We start from the raw sequence: 20635 nt of genomic DNA, 5'->3' as shown, positions 1-20635 counted from the left end.
TTGTTGTTGCAACACTGACTTCAGAGAGCATTTTGGCAAGGAACAAAGGCGAGAGTTGGGCTGTGGGGGCCAAGTTCAGTAACTGGAGGAGAAGTCAAACTGTGGTTCTTGAGAATGGCAAGAAGCTTCTATGGGATGGAGAAGAACAAAGTACATTTGTGACATACACCCACTTGCTCATTTATCCAACATGATTGAAAGTCTTTCATGTGAAAGACCCAGGGTTCAGAGCAGGAGGTGACACATGCACACAACTGTAACCTTGGTACACGGCAACAGTAGCAGGACAGCATGAGGTGACACAGTCCAGTAGCAGGACATTGTGCTCCAACTCTGAATGAGGAGAGACTTCTGTAGGTAGCCAAGACCAGGGATTTCTAAGTTTGATGGAGTTTGCCCAGAGAAGGGGGGTAGAGAGGATGGTGAGAGTAGGGGACAGGGCACTCCACTGGAAGGAACAACAGTTTCAGAGGCTGGCATGCCATGAGAGTATAGGGCCCCTGTGAGCAATCACAGGAGCTTTACCTCCTGAAGACTTAGCTGAGCCACTGTACCAGCCTGGAGAGCAGGTCAAAAGATGAGGTTGGTGGACAGGCAGGTAGAGACGGACTGTGAGGGACAGGAAGGCAGGATCAGATCAGAGACACAAGCAATCCAGAGAGGAGCAGGACCTAGAGAGCAACTGAATACAGCAACAATAGGAGGGCTTCTTCCCTGAAGGAAAAGGAGAAGGAGGAGATGAAACAGGGATTAGGGGAAGAGGGGAGAAAAGGAGAGTTGACGCCATCAAAAGAGTATACTATCAGCTTGCCAGATGAAACAAATCTGAGAGTGAAGCAGTGTCCAAACAGTAATTGCCTGCATAGAATGTTTGTAAACCAGATTCCATCCATTTCATTCGACCACAGAACACTGCTCTATTGGCTTGCCCCCCTTTGATTTATCTTCCTCTCCCATCATGCGATATATTTTTGGACTTTTTCGCCATAAAATAGTTCAGTTGTAGTCATAGGTGATGAAAGAAAGTGAAACTAAATCAGTGAATTTTCAACTCTGGTGAAAGACTTAGTACAAAAGAGCTTATAAATACTGGCGAAGGTGAAGGTTTGAGATTTATTTTGGACCTTCCTTCCTCTATAAATAAATGAGACACAACCTATATCTGAATGGGAGTAAAACTTGCCCCTACCTCCAAGAGGACCACTGGAGTGTTGGTTTTAACTGCTGCTATTTCTATAATGCTAATGAACTCAATTTGCCCCTAACCTCTCTATCTGCTTAAGCAATTCAATTATAAGTACTTTGGATTTATAGCTTAATGGTAGGAGCATGAGTTCTCAACTGGGATACATTCTGCGCTCTGCCACCTAATTAGCTGTGTAGCCTTGAGCAACTTATTAACCTCTCTGTGCCTCAGTTTCTGCATTTGCCAATGGGAATAATATCATAGCAAACCACACAGGGATGTTGTGAGTATTAATTGAGTCAATGTTAAGTGCTTAGATCAGTTCCTGGCCCATAATCAGGGCTCAGTAAATGTTACCTGCTATTTCCTGCTTTTTCTTTTCCAGTTTGCAGAACCAACCTTATTAAGACTACTTCCAATCTAGATAGACAGCGAGAAATAATAACCAGATGGGATCCCCTACAGTTGGCTTCCTTGAATGTAATGAATCTAAATCATCTTGACACACAACTTATTTATTAGACATTAGCAAATTTTCAGATTACCCTGTTCCAGATATACACATACAAATAAAAGATTAAATTGTTGTGGAAAAAGTTGCTAGTTCCCTGCCCAACGTCTGGTCTCTAGCCTTCCTTAAGACACTCATTTTGTTCAGGGCAATAAAGCAGTCAGCAAAAAAACACTCATCTCTCCAAGCTCTCCTATGGCAATGGTGGCCAAGTGCCCCAATTTGGGGCTTACTTTCTTTGCTTTATTTTTCTCCATAGCACCATTTAAAGTATATACATTTTTTAATGTCCATTTATCATACATCCTAGCATCCCGAATGAGGTCCTGCACACAAAGCCGGTGCTCAGTGAACAGCTGCTGCTTGAAGAAATGAGTGAGACAAACTGGAATGTGTTGGACAGGATTTCTAGGAAAGCTTTTCTAAAGGATGTGCCTGTGACTCTTTGCTCTTCTGCACTCAGTTTCTCCTTCCCACCTGGAAGATGCAGCAGCCACTTTAAAATCATAGGGTAACAACAATAAACAATACAATCTGGCCTCCTGAAGACTTAGCTGAGCCACTGTACCAGCCCCTAGACCTCCTAGAGTGGAACAAGGACAAGGACAGAGCAAATGAACACTGCTTTTTTTTTTTTTTTCTCTCTCAGACTAGCGGTGAGTAACAAAAAAATTTAACTAACATTCAGCTTTTTCGCCAGTTGACACAGATCCAAGATTGGTGTAATAAAGTAGATAGTCTCATCAATAGGCAATGTAAACAAATATAAATAGAAGAGGTTCAAATGAAACGCTCCCTTGGCATTTATTTACTTTTTTTTTTCCAGCGAAACACAGAGACTGGATAGAACATAAGAAAATAAGGATGAAAAGCCTTTGTCAGACTGGGGCGGGGGGGGAGGGAGCGGGGGGGGGGGGGGCAGGTCTGTTCTATGTAAGGATGGAACTATCCTGTGGGTGTCGCACATCTATAGGCCAAGTACAGCCTGAGCAGCCCCATCTGACAAAGGTTCCTGGTGCAGTGATGTCAGGTATATTCTCACTTCTTGTCTGGCTTCTCACTGCTTGTCATCCCCACAAAAGATTCACCTCCTTGGTCTCTCCAGGTCAGAGCTATATTCCTTAGCTCACGACTTTAAACCCTGTTAAATAGTAAATCCTACTGGCAGAGATGATGTATTCTTTAGAAATCAGGTATTTGCATTATAATTAACAACCAACACCTTCCTTAGCTCAGGTTTTAACTGGGAGAGAAGGGAGGGAGAAAGATGTGCTGAAGCCCCGGAGTCAAGTGGGGGTAGAGAGGGAGGTCCTGTCATTTAGGTCTCTGGTTTAAGGGCGGGCTGCTGTAGGATTTGCCTACTTTTGTCCACTTAGTTCTCCTGCCTTTTGAAAGCAGAAGAAAACTTCTGCCCATAAAACAACACTGCTGACTCAGAAGGATATTTTGGTTGGCAGATACTTGGCGGATACTAACCAGACGCAACCCATGGTTTGCCAGGTCATCCTCCAGCAAGCATTCTGATGTGAAGAAGAGCAGGATTCTGCATTTCAAAATATTCGCATTTTCAAGTACAAAAATACAAATGATTCAACACAGGGACAGCCCGAGTGGCTCAGCAGGTGAGTGTCTGCCTTTGACTGGGGAGGGGGCTGATCAAGGGGTCCCGGGATCAAGTCCTGCATCAGGTTCCCTGCAGGGAGCCTGCTTCTCCCTCTGTCTATGTCTCTGCTTCTCTCTGTGTCTCTCATGAGTAAATAAGTAAAATCTTTTTTAAAATCCCAAATAATTCAATACAAACAAAACAACTCAGATTATAATCTGACCTAGAGTGTCCACTTTATTAAAAATAACAACAATAAAACCTTTTGGAAGATTTAATCCAAAGTAATTATCAACTTAAGAATAAGTATCATCATTTTGTAACCATCACTATAAAAGCCAATAGTCATTAAAGGAATCTAAAACTGTCAGTTAAAGGTTTGACGAGGAATAAAACATTTAGAGTCTCAGATTATCTCCCCACCAAATAGCTACAAATTGCAAAGGGAAAATTCTATCTTCTCAGAAGAAACCTGAGAGACATCACCACAATCAAACGATAAACATTAGTATCACCAATGATAGAACAAATTGACATCATGATGCGATGCACACTGGAAAGAACACATCAAAAATATATATCCTGAATCCTAAAAAGAAACCCAGGTGGAGGACTGTTTCACAAAACTAGTCTATCCTCTTAAAAACCCATCGATACCATAAAAGACAAAGAAAGGCCAAGAAATCCTTTCAGATTAAATATGACAAGAGGGACGCATATAAATGTGAGTAATTTTTTTTAAGTGTTGAAGAAAAAGTGCTATAAGAAACACTATTGGGGCAATTAGAGAAACTCAACAAGAACTGTACATTAGGAAAATCCCTATTAAAATTCCTCTACCTGGTAATTATATTATGGAGTTCTGTAAGAGAATATCCTTGTCCTTAGGAGATACCTGCTGACGTATTGATTAGTGAGAGTCACAAAGTTTGTAACTTACTCCCCAAAAGTTCTGCAATGATTTTTTTTTTTAAGATTTTATTTATTTATTTAACAGAGACAGACAGAGGGCACAAGCAGGGGCAGTGGCAGGCAGAGCTTGAGCAGGAAGCCCAGCATGGGGCTTTGATCCCAGGACCCTAGGATCCTGACCTGAGCCAAAGGCAGGTGTTTAACCAAATGAGCCACCCAGGTGCCCCAGTTCTGCAATAATCTTAATTAACAGTATTATTTAAATCTGTGTATGTGTGTCTCTGAGGGAGAATAAGAGCATGCAAACTGAGTCTAAGTAAAAGTTATATGGAATTTCACTGCACAACTCTTGCAACTTTTCTCTAAGTTTAAAATTTTTCAAAAGTTTTTTAAAGTAAGAAAAACAAGAGTACCATAGTTTAAAAAAATTAATAGGGAAATACAGGACAAAATGGATTAAGACTTCCAAGTTACTTAGAAACACCTAGTTTTAAGTAAATCACTTATAAGAATAGAAGGAAAATGGCAGTATTACAGATGGAAGGGTTAGGGTTGTCAACAGTACTGAGTGTTGTGTGTGTGTGTGTGTTCAGATCTTTTTGTTAACCTCAGAGGAGGCTGAGAGTCTCTCCCTTGGCCACAAGAGCCATGCCACATTTTACTAAGTGAAGGATATAAACACGGAAAGAATGACTACCCACAATTGAGGGGAAGAAGAAATACCCAGCCTAAGATTAGTACAAATTTGGTGAGTCACTTCCCCTTAGGAGGAAAGGAAAACCTGTCTTGTTTCCCGGAGGGCTCAGATTCTGAGGAACACCTGAGTTCTCTGCCTGAATCACGTCAAAGAGGTAGCAAACTAGGTCAGAAGAACCTCCAGTCCATTAACTCCATGCTTCTACCCACACTCAACTCAATGTATCGCCATAGTACTTCCAATTTCCAAATGAACGTCAACTCAAATCTCTGAGCTACTTCAGCCTCCACACTACTAAACTGCTAGGAGGTTATATGCAATGAAAACAAAGGAGATTCAAGTTAATTGCACATTTATTCTCTAACCTTGAGTGGGCAATGGCCTTGGTTTGTTGTTTGCTCATCACCCCAATGTTCCTCGTCCTGAACCAAGTCTGCTTAACCTCTTGAGAACTGAAGCTTTGGCAAAGCAGCTTTGAAGCTGCCTCTGTGCCAGCAGCACACACACGTGGATGGATTAGGCAGAGCTGTGCTGTAAAGCACACACACACTCTCCCAACGTGTGCTTTTCATTCCAGAAATACTTTATTCCTAAACCACTTCTATGCTTCTCTTGGCACAAAACAGTGTAAGTGGCTCTGTGCCAAAGGAAGCGTCTGTTTAAAGACGAGGACTTTCTTAAAATTTCTTTACCTCAGAAAATCACAAATAGAACATTCTAGTGTAATTATGATTACTAGAATAAAGAAAAGGGAAAGGTTATAGAAAACAAAACAAAACAAAACAAAAAAAACCCATTTGCTTTGTTTCTGGTTTTGTTTTGTTTTTTAAAGTTGCCTAAAAGAAATCCTGCAGATACAATATGTAACATAGAATTATCTCCCATGACAGTAAAAATTACAGGGCCCAAGTCAGGACAAAGAAGCAAAAATATGACCCTTAACAGGAAAGGTAAGTGAGCATTTGCCATCTTTTGTCACAAACATTTATTGTTTTAAGGGCACCCACTAAAGCCAGATGCAGAGCAGGGGTTTTTTTGGGTTTTTTTAGTCATTGTTTTATTCTGGAATATGTTGTATTTTTGTACCTCACTTCTTTATGACTTTCATCCTGAATCAGAAACTATTTTAAAAGAAAAAACCCATCTTGGTGGACCTAACTGTCCTTTTCCTTTCTCTGCTCATTTCCAGATATTTATTTAGGGTTCACTCACAATAAGCAGCATGAAACCAATAACCCTTGCAGAATCCTTAGTCCTCACCAACTGAATTACAAACACACCTTTATCCACCTACATGTATACACACACACACACACCCAAGGAAAATGACATCATGCTCCACAGTACATACACAACACAATCACCCATTCGACTTTCATCAGGATGAACCCAAGAGAGACACCTTCTTAGAGATTCTGATGAACCCAAGAGAGACACCTTCTTAGAGATTCTGATCCCCGGCAGAAGGAAAGAAACTTACTTTCTCTCCACTTCTGGTGTTGACACGGCGCTACAGAAGCCAAGTGACTCCTAGGAAAAAGAGGCACAGCGTCAGCACAGAGCGGTAGGCTTCATCGGATTTGTACAGAATATCACTTAAAAAAAAAAAAAAAGCAGAAGCAAAAATAGATGATTAAAGTCATTGTGCTTACTTCGATTTGGGACCGCAGCTGAAGTGACGTGGGGCTGGCATCAGGTTTCTCCTAAAAGAGAACAGATGCGGGTTTAATGAGACTTCCCAACGTGGCATACACCAGAAAGACAAATAGATATGTAAGAAGAGATGGGGGGATTTGAGAAATGCTAGGACACGGTGGGAGGAGATGGTGGAGATAAACAGATTTTCTGGAAAAAGTAAAGTGCTTTTAAATTGAGAACTCTAATCTTAAAATTGAACTGCTTTCCAAACTTCACCACTTGACACTGCTAACAATTTTACTGCGGAAGAAAAAAAAAGCACAATTGGAGGGGCACAGAGAGTTAATGGTGAAATAATTCTCTGGATGTGATTATGCCATCACCAGTACACAGAATTTATGGGAATCCATTTGTTTTGTTTCTTTTTTCAATAATATTAGAGTTCCAATCTGATTTTAAAATTCTAAATGTATTAGAGTATTTCATAACATAGGACTAGTTTTAAGTGTATTTAGGAAGGCAGAAAGCTAACCTGGTATTAACTTGTAGCCCTAGAAATCACCATGCCCGTAATAACACAAATGAATTGGCCTAGCTGGGAATTTAAAAAACGACTTTCAGCATCCAGTTAATAGATGAAATAAATGCAATGACATTATTAAAAATCATCAAATCAAAATAAAATAAAATAAAATAAATTATCAAATCATAAAGAAAGGAATTGAATCATTTTAGAGGTAAAACTATTTTACAGTTAAAAACTCCATTTCCCCTTTGGTTAAAAAAAAAGAGGGGGGGATAAACCAGTGGCCTATGATGAAAATACTACATTGAAATAAGCATTAGCAGAAAAATGGGAAAATTGCACTATTAGAAGTATTGGAATATACTATGGGAAAATAAGAGCTATAGTAGTGAACATAGCACAGAACACCTCACTGATATTTTTCACAAGTAGAGAATAATTCTAAATCTACATAGGTGCTAAAGTGGAGGTCCTCATCAAAGTTTGGTGCACAATCCAGGGTGGTCTCCAGCTAATCAAGTCATAAGCAAGACGACAGGCAGTTTTAGAGGAAGGAATAATATCACTAACAATAGAAGTTTGAAATATCAGGTTAATTATGAGTTTTCCAATAATCTTATTGTCTTCTTAATAGTTGTTATATTCTTCAAGTCTGCGCACATACCATATGAAGATTGTTTTGTTAAGTCTTATCTGACGTTCAGGACATGGGAGCAGATTATCTCAAATTAGGAAATCTCGCTGCATCTAATTCTTCAATTTATTAAAGTTGCCTATTTCATTATTAGGATAATTACAAAACTAGGCCAATATTTTAAAAACGTAGCAATGAAATATTAGAATGAGTATAACTCAAAGTACATTTTAAAAAAAGATGTTATTTATTTATTCATGAGAGACACAGAGAGAGAGGCAGAGACACAGGCAAAAAGCAGGCTCCCTGCGGGGGGTGCCTGATGCGAGACTTGATCCTAGGACCCCAGGATCATGATCTGAGCCAAAGGCAGATGCTCAACCACTGAGTCACCCAGATGTCCTCAAAGTACATTTATAAATGTAAATAACAGGAATCCAGTATATATAGACTATAAAATGAATGTTCTATGTGAGTAATGAGAGCAAGATGATTTTAGATAAGTAGATCGAAAGAGAAAAGTACCTTAATGGACTGGAAATTCACTCATTCCTAGTTCCAGGGCCTTGTTTATTATGAAAATAATACCAGAGTGGTGTAAAACCTCATAGAACTTCTCTTTGCTTAACATCATCCTGGTTTTTATTGCCACCTTCATTCATAATGGACAATTTTAGATTCCTGTCCCAGACTTGATACACTGTATTTACAAAGCAACATATGGAAATGTTTGAGTTACATTTCAAGTCCAATTGGTATGACATCAGACTCCGGTGTAATCAACACAGGAGATATGTATTTGAGAAGTCCCTCCTACTGAGTGACTAATCATGATGCCCTGATTCCTAACCTCTAAGTGTCACAGACAGAAACTTATAAACTTAAACAGCAGGAAGTAAGAAAAAGGTAGCTTGCAATTTTTCATCCTAGAACTTCCTATTCAGAGTGGATGTGGGAACCTCAGAATGATGACAAAACTCTATTACTTCCTCTGAAATTGTCTCTAAAATATCCCCTTGAATACCCAATTCTAGCCCATGTCCTTCCCTAACCATCAATGAAAAAAATGACTGATTAACTCTCCTTTCTCCTCCATTCTTAACTGTTCTTCAAGCTCTAAGTCTCTACTTTACTAGGTAATAGTCCACAATAGGAAATTACCTGCTTTTATTGCACATTTTTATCTGCATTTTTTCTAATAAATTTTATTTATTGAGCACATCATTTGTTACTCTGTATCATAAACATAACATTTATGGTACCTTATGCAAAATGTACCTTTTTCTGCATACAAAGCAGGTGCTTGTTAACAACCACATTAAATGTTTGCTGACCAGGAAGTAACATGCTAAACAATTCATCTTCACATGTTAGTTTGTCACTAATAATAGACTGTGTTTTGGGGGCTTTTTAGGAAATTGTTTAGGGGTATAGTTTGATGTATAATGTACTAAACTGCGTTCCTTTAAAATAATGGACCCAGTTAATGTTTTCATGAAGAACGTCTGTTTTATCAGGAAAAGGAGATGTTCAACAGATCTTGTGCAGTGATCTTTCAACTTTTTTTCCCCCAAAGTACGCTACAAAGTGATGTTTTTCAGAACAAATTTTATTAATTTCAACTCTCAAGGATGGACTACCATCATTATTAACAGGCATTTCTTGGGGCACCTGAGTGGCTTGGTCTGTTGAGCATCAGACTGATGATTTCGGCTCAGGTCATGATCTCAGGGTCATGGGATTGAGTCCTGCATCAGGCTCCACAATGAGTGTGGAGCCTACTTGAGATTCCCTCTGCCCCTCCTCACCCCTTGCTCTCTCCCTCTCTCTAAAAAAGAGGTGTTTCTTAGAGCAAACACACCCTCAAGTAAAAGTATCATACAACTGAGAAGCTTGTGAAGTTATTCACTAAGTAAAGACCGCTGTGATGCTTGGAAAGAAAACAATGGAATACTGGAAAAATTCCATTATTATGGCACTGATGGATGTCACATGATATCATTGACAAAAGTACAGATGAAGAGTTACTAATTACTATAATATATGTGTGCATATTGTTAAATATTTAAGACATATATAATTAAAAACACAGCAAACACATGAGGACCCACCATCAAACCTGAGCGATGCAACACTACAAATAAGACTTAAATTAGCAGGTAGCTAGCTGCCATACACCTGGATAAAACACCCATGTGCAGAGTATGAATAAAGTCTTGGTAGACGTATCATACACCTAGAGAAGTGCTGACACTTTTATTCTGCTTATCACTGAAAAGAATTAGATTCGTTTTTTCATGACACAGTGTGAAGTGAAAAGTATGATGGAATCAGACAGAAGAAGCACCAGCTATGTGTGCAGCAATAAAGGGTGTTGCTTACACAGTAAAGAAGCAGAGATTCAGGTCAAAATGGACAGAGAAAGGCTCCTTGATATTCCCCTTCCCTCTCCACAGATGAGCTTGCTCTCTTCTTTGCTCCCAATTTAACAAGGGAATCTTCATGGTTCTAGACAGATTGCCAGGAGGACAGGGATGTCCTGATGAAGAGGGAAGATGGAGTAAGATCTGACACATCTGACTGCCTAGTTGCAAACTACTCTATTTGAGGGAACAACTGATGATCCTCAGCTGACTCCTGATTTGGAAGTCATCATGTTGATGGACATAGTAAACATCGTGAATAATCAGAACACAGTCACTGAGTAAACATGTATCTTTTAAACATGTTAGGGAAAGAGATGATCACTGAGAAATAAAGTTCTCCTCAATAACACATGCTGACTGATGTAGTTACCGCTGCTGTGTAACAAATCACCCCAAATTTAGTTGCATAAATCAACAAGCATTTCATTCTGCTCACAGATTCAGTGGGTAAGAATTCAGAAAGGGGAAAGCAGAATAGGCTTATCTCTACCCCATGGTGTCTGGGGCCTTGGCCGGGAAGTTTGGAAAGATGGTAGTTACTGGCTGGCTGGAGCTGTAACCACTAGGATGCTCACCAGCTTCCATGTCCAGAGGCTGATACTGGCTAACAACTGGAACCTAAGCAGGGACCATCTGCTGGAACATCTGTGCAAGGGTGCTACATGTAGCTGCTTGTCTTCCCCCCAGCAGGATGTTGGGTTTCGAGAAGAATCAGGCACATACCTAGAGAGCTAGGCAGAAGTTTTATTACCTTTTATAACCTAGATTCATATATTATCACTTCTGCTGGAGTTACTAGCTCTCCCAGGTTCAAGAGAGTACATACACAGCCCCAGCTGCCAATGTGAGGGATACCAAAATCACATGGTAAGAAAGCCCTGAACTGGGTGATATCATTATGGCCCACTTTGGAAATCAGGCTGCCACACTAGCTGCCAAGGAGCTCACCTGAGTTTTCTAAATGGGGAATTAGATGAGACTATTTATTCACGACAATGTTCATTAGGATCCTTTTGTGATTTTTAGAGTTTACCTAAGTAACACATCTCGGCAATATATTTCAACCTGAACTTATCACTTGAAGGTTGAAATAATCACAATGTTTTAGGCTACAATTATGATCTTTCTTGTTTCAACTTTATTATCATAAAAAATCTCAAATATGCAAAAGTAAGGAGAACAGTACAATGAATTACAAATTCTTATTACCCAGCTTCACTAATTACTCACGGTCAATCTTGTTTCATTTATACCTTCACACATGCTTTGGCTTCATCTTATTTTAATTTGAAGAAAATCCCAGATACCATATCATGAAATATAAGAATTTTTAATGTTAAGATTTAGTTATCAGGCTTTCTTAAGTCTTGTGACTAAATCTTGAGTAAATGGTCAATCATCAAGAATTTGATTCCTTCCTAACACGGGAGAACTTTCTTTAGTCATTGTAGAAAAAAATCATATTCAACAAATTTATATAATCCACTTAAATGTTACAAAAGAACATGAAGAAATGCATTCAAAATTGAACACAACCAAAAAGTTCATTAGAACAGTACTCACTTCTATAGCCCAAGTCTAAATACATCTCTAATCCTTTTTCAGTATGATATGTTCATTGACTTTGCACTTGACAGTAGATTCTAAGCAGTATTTAGTGAGCTATAATGCCACAATTTGGTACGTGTTCCTTATGAGAATCCAGAGAGCCACACAACAATGATGGCTAAACAAGAACCTATAATTGTAAGTTAGGGTATTATAACTTAGTTAACTTTTTAAAAAAATAAGTTAAAAAATAAAGTGAGTGCATGGATTTTGATCTGTGGGCTAAACTGTCATCATTAAGCCACATATGGATATCTTGGTTAAGAATGATAAATACTGGGGCACCTAAATGGCTCAGTTGGTTAAGCATTAGCTCAGGTCTTGATCTCAGGGTCATGAGTTCAAGCCTTGCATTGGGCTTCATGCTGGGTGCAGTCTACTTGAAAAATAAAACATAAGGGAAACCCTGGGTGGCTCAGCGGTTTAGCACCTGCCTTCAGCCTGGGGCATGATCCTGGAGTTCCGGGATTGAGTCCCACATCGGGCTCCCAGCATGGAGCCTGCTTCTCCCTCTGCCTATATCTCTGCCTCTCTCTCTGTGTCTCTCATGAATAAATAAAATCTTTCAATTAATCAATCAATCAAGCAATCAAAAAAATTTTAAAAAGAATGTCAAATATTAAACAATACAAACCCATAGTGAGTTTGTACACTATAAATCCTTAAGGAAATCTCTCTAACTTAATGAAGTATTACAGTGGAAACTAAACCAAATTATAAATATAGCTCAACATATGTGCATGTATGCATATGCACATGCAAAAAGCAAAGTTAGAGGCTATACACCAAATGTTTTTTTTTTTCTTTTTTACACCAAATGTTAATAGAAGTTACCTATTAGGAGGATAATAGAAGTTATTTTTTTAAGAGCATGTAGTCTTACATTACCTTTATTATTTTTCTCTAACATAAGATCAGCTTAAAAGTACAGTCTTCACTCCTAACTCAGGGAAACAAACTAGGGGTGGTGGAAGGGGAGGAGGGCGGGGGGTGGGGGTGAATGGGTGACAGGCACTCAGGGGGGCACTTGACGGGATGAGCACTGGGTGCTATTCTGTATGTTGGTAAATTGAACACCAATAAAAAATTAATTTATTTAAAAAAAAGTACAGTCTTCAAATCCTATGTTTTAAAATTATCTACATGTCTGTGTTTAAAACTGTATGATGACAAAACATCTCAAAGATTCCTTACACACCAATGGTTATGTCTACAAAGGCCACTATGCCTCAATTTTTTTTTTTTTTAAAGATCCCATTCGTTTATTCATGAGAGACACACACAGAGAGAGAGGGGAGGGGGAGAGAGAGAAAGAGAGGCAGAGACACAGGCAGAAGGCAGGCCCCATGCAAGGAGCCCGACATGGGACTTAATTCCGGGACTCCAGGATTACGCCCCGGACCAAAGGCAGGCACCAAACCGCTGAGCCACCCAGGGATCCCCCATTCCTCGATTTTTAACACATTTGTCAAACACATATTACTTTTAAATATTTCTTAAAATGTAATACAAGTTTCAAAAAATTAAAGCTCATAATAATTTTAGTTGTATCCCAACAACTAAACCAAGAAACTCCTTAAGAAATATTGAAACTTAGGGATCCCTGGGTGGCGCAGCAGTTTAGCGCCTGCCTTTGGCCCAGGGCGCGATCCTGGAGACCCGGGATCGAATCCCACGTCGGGCTCCCGGTGCATGGAGCCTGCTTCTCCCTCTGCCTGTGTCTCTGCCTCTCTCTCTTTCTCTCTCTGTGACTATCATAAATTAATTAATTAATTTAAAAAAATTTTAAAAAAGAAATATTGAAACTTACATTTCTCAAATTAGGTCATGCTCTATATTAAAATAATTTCTTGAGATATTAAAATTTTTAGTAACGAGTATCATAGAAAACTATGCACGTATCTTCTGATTAATAGTGAAGATCCATAATGATTTTAGGAATCATCTCACATTCATATTTTGATTGAAAGAGACATAACTGTAGTTCCATATGTTTGTTTGTTTGTTTTAAAAGGAATCAGATGACAAAACATTACTGGGTAGAGGGGAACCTCAAATTCATTTCTTGTCAACTTGGGCCAATTCTGGAAATAGTAATTCCCTCAAAGTTTATGATGTCTAACATAGAAGCAAAAAAAAGAACAAATTTTCCAGATGAAATCAGTAGTTTGCCAAAACCAAAAAAGTGAACATGTGTGCTTCCACCAACACGTTTCCACCTGCTCGTGCCTGTGCGTGTGTGTGCCTGCGTGTGAGCATGCACACACAAGCGTGTCTACACTCACACTAACAGGGCCTGCATCAAATATAAAACTAAGAGTCTGGCACGCAGTGTAATACACTAGAGTCAAAAACCCACTTGGGGTAGAATCAGGTCCTGGAAAAAAAAAACAAATATCACATCCTCGTCCACACTCCAACTCTGTTTCCACTTTCTTGTGGAAATCCACGCTTCTTCCCTTTACCTGCCAGTGTTCCCAACCAAATGAACTTTACAGCTGGCAAAGCAAGTGGGATAAATCCCTGTCTTATTCCAGGAGAGTGGAAAACCATCAGATGCCTATCAGCTCAGCTGAGTGCCAAGCTCTCCTCCTCCACACTGGACACAGGAAGGAGGTGGGTGGAAAGGCGAGAGGACCACAGGCCTGGCAACACTCAGCTTACAAGTAAATTACACATACATCACTGATGTGTTCAATTAATGGGGAGAACAAGCGCCAAATTGCTATGGAAAGTTGCTGCCTGTGATGGGTTTTAAGACTCATGTGGCATTTATCACTTTACAAGAAGATTATGAAGTTGTGATATCTCCCAATTGGCAAAGTATGTCCCACTCTCGTCTGACTTCTCCATTCTGGACAAGCAATGGGGCATCAGCTCATTTTAACAGGATGTAAACCTCAACAATTTCTTCAGAGTTTTCCCACTCCCCAGTAAATCAGCTACCAGGGGCTGCTGCCTCTCTTTTCACAAGGTTTCTTGCATCCAGCCATCCCATCACATTCCCACAGGCATCAGCTTCTCTGTGGTCTGCACCTCACAGATGCCTGCCCACCACTGCAGAGTGGAGTAGGAGATACTGAGTGGGAGCTGGGAGGACTGAGTTCCAGTCCTGCCCCCACTACAGTAAGACCTTTAGACCTCAGTTTTGTTTTAGTTTGGTTTTGTAATGGCAAAGAAAAGAAATGGACCACTTGGTTATCTCTACTTAGATGAAGCACTTTCCAATCCAATCATGATGGACAATTTATTTTTTAAGATTTTATTTATTTCTTCATTAGACACACAGAAAGAGAGAGGAAGAGACACAGGCAGAGGGAGAAGCAGGCTCCCTGCAGGGAGCCCGATGTGGGACTCGATCCCAGGACCCCAGGATCATGCCCTGAGCCAAAGGCAGACGCTCAACCACTGAGCCACCCAGGCATCCTGACAAATAAATCTTCTTAATACTCTGTCCTTGCTGTCTAAAGCGTGGTTTATGCAACATGAGCATTAGAACCACCTGGAAGCTTCTTCAAAAAGCAGTCTTGGGCCTCACCCCAGACCAGAATCAAAGTCTGCACTTTACCAAGATCTCCAGCTATTCTGTATGCTCGTTGCAGTCTGAGCAGCTCACTGCTTTGTATCATTGCTCTGTTCCAAAACCTTGCAAACACAGTATTAACAGGATAAAATCCACATCTCTAAAAAAGAGGCCCTTCTGCCAACTGGTCTCATCGAAACCCTCTTAGGAGAATGGGTGCTGGGTCTGCTAAGTGTATGTAGTCCCAGTGTCTCACTTTTGCTCCTAGTATCTGGGATGGCCTTCTTCTTCCTGTCTATCCTTCTGAGTCATCCTTTAGATCTAACTCCAAACCCACCTCATACCTTCTCTGCCTGACCATGCCTTAAATGATATGCCTGAGTTCAGTCATAATGGCAAGGAGCTATATTGCTTATTATTATTAGGTATATCTATGTGTAGCACTTCTTCTCATCTCTAGCTTACTCCCTCACCTAGACTATAAATGCCTTCTTAACAGGGATTCAATGTACCCCGCCCCCCAACACACATACACAGAGTCCAATAAAAACTATTTAGTACTTCTTATGTGGCAGGCCCCATATGAAGAGGCAACAGTGAAGCAGACACGGGTCCTTCCCGTCAAGGATGACATAGGCTATGCCCCAGAGAAGTGCTTGATGGGCAGGCATCTATTAGTTTCAGTTCTTTAAAATGGATTACTTTACCAGTAATTCTGACTCTTCTATTAATTTTTGTTTAAAACTTCACTGTCTAGGGACGCCTGGGTGGCTCAGCAATTGAGCACCTGCCTTTGGCCCAGGGTGTGATCCTGGAGTCCTGGGATCGAGTCCCACGTCAGGCTCCCTGCATGGAGCCTGCTTCTCTCTCTGCCTGTGTCTCTGCCTCTCTCTCTCTCTCTCTCTCTCTCTCTCTCTCTCATGAATAAATAAATAAATAAATAAATAAATAAATAAATAAATAAATAAATAAATAAAATCTTAAAAAAAAAAACTTCACTGTCTAGGGATGCCCGCGTGGCTCAGTGGTTGAGCATCTACCTTTGGCTTAGGGCATGATATCGAATCCCGGGATCAAGTCCCACGTCAGGTTCCTGCAAGGGGCCTGCTTCTCCCTCTGCCTATGTTTCTGCCTCTCTCTCTCTCTCTCTCTCTCTCTCTTTCTCTCTCTCTCTGTCTCTCATGAATAAATAAATAAAATCTTAAAAAGAAAAAAAAACTTCACTGTCTAGGACAAGTGTTTCAATGCTTTGATCTCAGATTTACTTTGGGGTTGTAGAGTTACATTGGTAAGTAAAAGTAATTAGGCAAGTGTTTTCAAAAAGATCTACAACTTAGATCTGTAAGAACTTAAAAAGAAAATGTTGGGATGTTTAGCCACTTTTAGGATAAAATCTGCACTGGCCTGTGAGTTCCAGCTCCAACCCTCTACCTTTTCACATTTTAATGACTGGTTTCACCCAAATCATTCATATGTGAAACAGGAAATGTTAGCCATTTTTCAGGCATTCATAAGCTCATGGCCTGGCATAGGAAATTGTTTCTAATGAGTGAAAGTGAATGGAAATGTACTCTCCCCCCCCCCCACATCAAAGAAGGAAGGTTCTAAGGAAAAAGGTTTTCACAGATGAATGCTATTCTACTAACTTCAATCTTAAAATCCATCCATAATGAACAGATCGGTAAATTTTGAGAAATACTGATAAGAAAGAAACCAAAAGTGGCAATCTCCACCTGGTCATTAATACTCTGTAGTAAAATTCTTAAATCTTCTTGCTGCAGGAGTCTATGTTATGCAAGTGTTCATTACATATTTATTTAAACTGCACCATTTTCAAAAAAAAACAAAAAACAAAAAAACAAAGACTTAAGATGGCTTACAAAAGTTCAGTTCAACATTATATGAGATGAAGTTAAGCTAACGAAATGAAATAAAGAGGGGGAATCACGATTATACAGTAAAATTGGTGCAGGAATTAAGCTAGTTAAGAAATGTGGATGGTGGGATCCTACGCTAGAAATGGACTACATTTTGGGCTAATTTACAACATTTAAAGTAAAGAAGGAAATATGATCAATTCCAGGAGTGACATCATCCATACTTTAATGTCTTAAGGTATTCACAAGACACATGGCTATTCCTGTGAGAGAGAATTTCTCCTCCGGCTTCTGGCAGAGAGGACTGTAACACACCACCAACATTAGGAACAATGTCCCTGCAGAACTCCTTTTGCCCCAAAAGGGTTTTAACTTTTTTTAGAGAAACCAAGCAGGAGGAGCAGCAGGCAGAGGGAGAAAGCGAAGCAGGCTCTCTGGGATCATGACCTGAGTGGAAGGCAGATGCTTAACTGACTGAGCCACCCAGGTGCCCCAAGCGCTTTAACTTTTAATGCTAGCGGTCCTCCTGAGATCCTCTAAGGAAAACCACCGAGGGAGCTTACAAATCCCGAAGTGTACACTCCCCTACCTAAGTGAGAGGAGTCCCCAGGGCAGGGGCAGAACTCAGCCTGGGGAGACAGCCAGGTCAGTTTTACCATCTCAAAGCAAAACTGCTATAAAATACTGGGGAGTTAATAAAAGTTAGATGAATTGGTTAAATTCAGGAAGAATTTGAATCTAAGAGTGTCCAACCTGGTGCTCCTGAATCTTATTTCAAACAAGGTAGTATGTCTCTTTAACTTCTAAGCTGTCTTAGGAAACAATGTATTGCATCTCCCAGGCTTCAACTTTAACACTGCTGAGTACACACCACCTACAAAGCACCCTGCATAGAGATAGGAATAAGACCAAACCCTACCAACAGATCATTACAAAAGATGAGTCATGTGTCAAGAATGCATCTTCTACTATGAACAAAAACTAACACAAGAGTGTCATGCCATCTAAATGTAAATATGAAAAGGCACAGCGTCCTTAAAGGCATTTTAATTATTCTTTAAAAAAAAATCTAACACGTTGTATAATTCAATTTTTCATTTTACTAGCAGGACTTGGCTTATGGTCACTAACAACTGGGCTCTGCATACATATCCCAGGGGTGGATACCATGACAATGGGCCACTCTGGATGGTATCGCCACCCAAAGAGTCTATCCAACCTCACTATTTTGACAACAGCATGGAGTGATCCACACTCACAAAATGATTTTCTGAGTACAACTGGTTGCTGATTGGAAATGACGGACAGGGTACAAAAGTTAACATAAGCAACTAAATGGGAACACTTACTTTCTCTTTCTTTCTGTTTCTCTCCACCTCTCTCATCTAATCATACCTTACTTTTACAACTATTTAATAAGCACAAACCGTGTGCTGAGTAAGCACCATTCTAGTCAAGGATAAAACAATGGAAAAGAGCATCACTGCCTTCAGGTAACTTAAATTCTAGTGATTTCTAAAGTCCGTCATGGGAATCATTTGCATTCAACATCTAAACCACAGGTCCAATTACATTCCTTCTTTCTGGCACAAAGCAGAGGACATCTGAATGTCCATGCTCAGCTCTGGATGCCACATTTTCTGGGAGATAATGAAAACCAAGAGAACCTTCACTAGAAATGGTGTCTGGAAAGGGGGTCCTATACACAGGATCAACCAGAAGAACCAGGGCTGTTGTAAGGGAACATGAAGGGCTTCCAGGGAGCAGAGGATAGGCAGCTGTCCAGCACAGGTCCCCCCGGGGACACACAGACAGCTGCAGCATCCTGCACACTGGAACCCATTGGGGTGAATATGGACTGAAAAAACAGTTGCTACAGTTTTAAATAATATATAGGAATTATAAAGAGAATTAAATCAGAATAATAGTGAAAATATTAACTACTGAGTAGAAAACTTCCAAAATAAACCTTTTAATTTTTTAGATAATCTTATGCTTATTTACTTGAAAATAACATTTTAGGGGCGCCTGGGTGGCTCAGTCAGTCAGGCGTCTGCCTTTGGCTCAGGTCATGATCCTAGGGTCCTGGGATCAAGACCTGCATTGGGCTGGCTCCCTGCTCAGCAGGGAGTCTGAGTCTCCCTCTCTATCTGTCTCTCTGCTGACTCACACTCTCTCTCACTCGCTCTCTCAAATAAAGAAATAAAATATTTAAAAAAAAATAACTTTAGGGACGCTTGGGTGGCTCAGTGGTTGAGCACCTGTCTTTGGCTCAGGGCATGAACCCAAAGTCCCGGGATCGAGTCCACATTGGGATCCCTGCATGGAGCCTGCTTCTTCCTCTTCCTGCGTCTTTGCCTCTCACTGTGTCTCTCATGAAGAAATGAACAAAAATCTTTAAAAAAAATAACTTTAAAAAATTAGGTTATATACTTGAAATGACTATAAATCGTATTCGCTAGAAACTTTTAATGATGAGCTTTTAATTCTATGGTTGGTGATTACTAATAAGGAATTTCATTCACACAACAAAGTAATAAAAATGGTCTTAGATATTTTTATAAACCCTGAAATATAGCAGTTCCTATTTTGAAGATCTAACAGCACTTTATCTGATTAACATCATAGTGAAATTTCTTATGAAAATGTAACAGATTTCAAATCCAGTTGAAAATTTTCTTATTAGATACTACAAAATACTGACAAAATTAAAATGAACAGCCTTGGTGTATCCAATGTCATCCTGAAGCTAGCTTGGCTACACTGAACCAGAGGGTCCCTATGCCCGACCACCACATCTGAACCTTAAGCCAAATTGTTCTGACAGCTCCAAGGCCCCTTGTATGTGATACAGCAGCAGAGCACTGGGCAGCTGGCTGCCAGAGCACACACCACCATTGAGCTCATTGCCCAAAGGAATTGAATATTAAGATCCCATCTGGGACCACGCTCCAGTAAGTCTTAGAATAACAGTTCCACACTTAGTACGTTGCAATCACCTGGTGGGCTTATTCAACACAGATTGTTGGACCCCTCCCCAGAGTTTCAGAGCCAGTCCTTGTGGGGGGAGGGGGCACTAATTTACATTTCTATTGAGTTCCCAGGTGATGATGAAGCACTCTTTTAGAACTTCTGTCCCAGACAAGGCTGCTCAGAGAGGCCTCTAGGCTGGAATTCAGTGATCTGAAGGTTGAAAGGATCTATATATCCTGAGTCACACCTAAACCTGGTGTGACACATCTTCAGTACTCTAGAAAGGGGTGAAGGGGTGACCAAGATAAATGATTTTAAAGTAAAAAGAAAGAGATAAGTTTGACATCATTAAAAAAAAAAAAAAAGGTAGGAAAACTGGGTGACCAACAACAGAACAATTTTTTACAATATGCAAAATCTATATTGTTGTTTGAGCAGGACACCAGGACCATCGGAGGACTGGGGTGGGGTTTCTTTCAGACCACTGTTCCATTACAGTGATTCTATTATTTGTTCTGGAG

General features: G+C 40.0%; 1 protein-coding gene across 6 annotated transcripts in view; it reads right to left on the bottom strand.

The window, feature by feature from the left end:
- SASH1 (SAM and SH3 domain containing 1) overlaps window positions 1–20635 on the bottom strand; it is a 313961-nt gene that overhangs the window by 98542 nt on the left and 194784 nt on the right. For all 6 annotated transcript variants that reach the window (XM_072827316.1, XM_072827306.1, XM_072827274.1 and 3 more), the window contains exons 3-4: window positions 6562–6612; window positions 6390–6439 (exon numbers count right to left, since the gene is read on the bottom strand). In XM_072827316.1, the coding sequence (XP_072683417.1) occupies window positions 6390–6439; window positions 6562–6612 (101 nt within the window). The remainder of the gene's footprint in view (window positions 1–6389; window positions 6440–6561; window positions 6613–20635) is intronic.

The sequence above is a fragment of the Canis lupus genome, chromosome 1 (genome assembly GCF_048164855.1).
Source record: "Canis lupus baileyi chromosome 1, mCanLup2.hap1, whole genome shotgun sequence".
Lineage (NCBI taxonomy): Eukaryota > Metazoa > Chordata > Mammalia > Carnivora > Canidae > Canis > Canis lupus.
The sequence above is the reverse complement of the archived record's forward strand: the minus strand, read 5'-3'. Positions and strand labels throughout refer to the sequence as shown.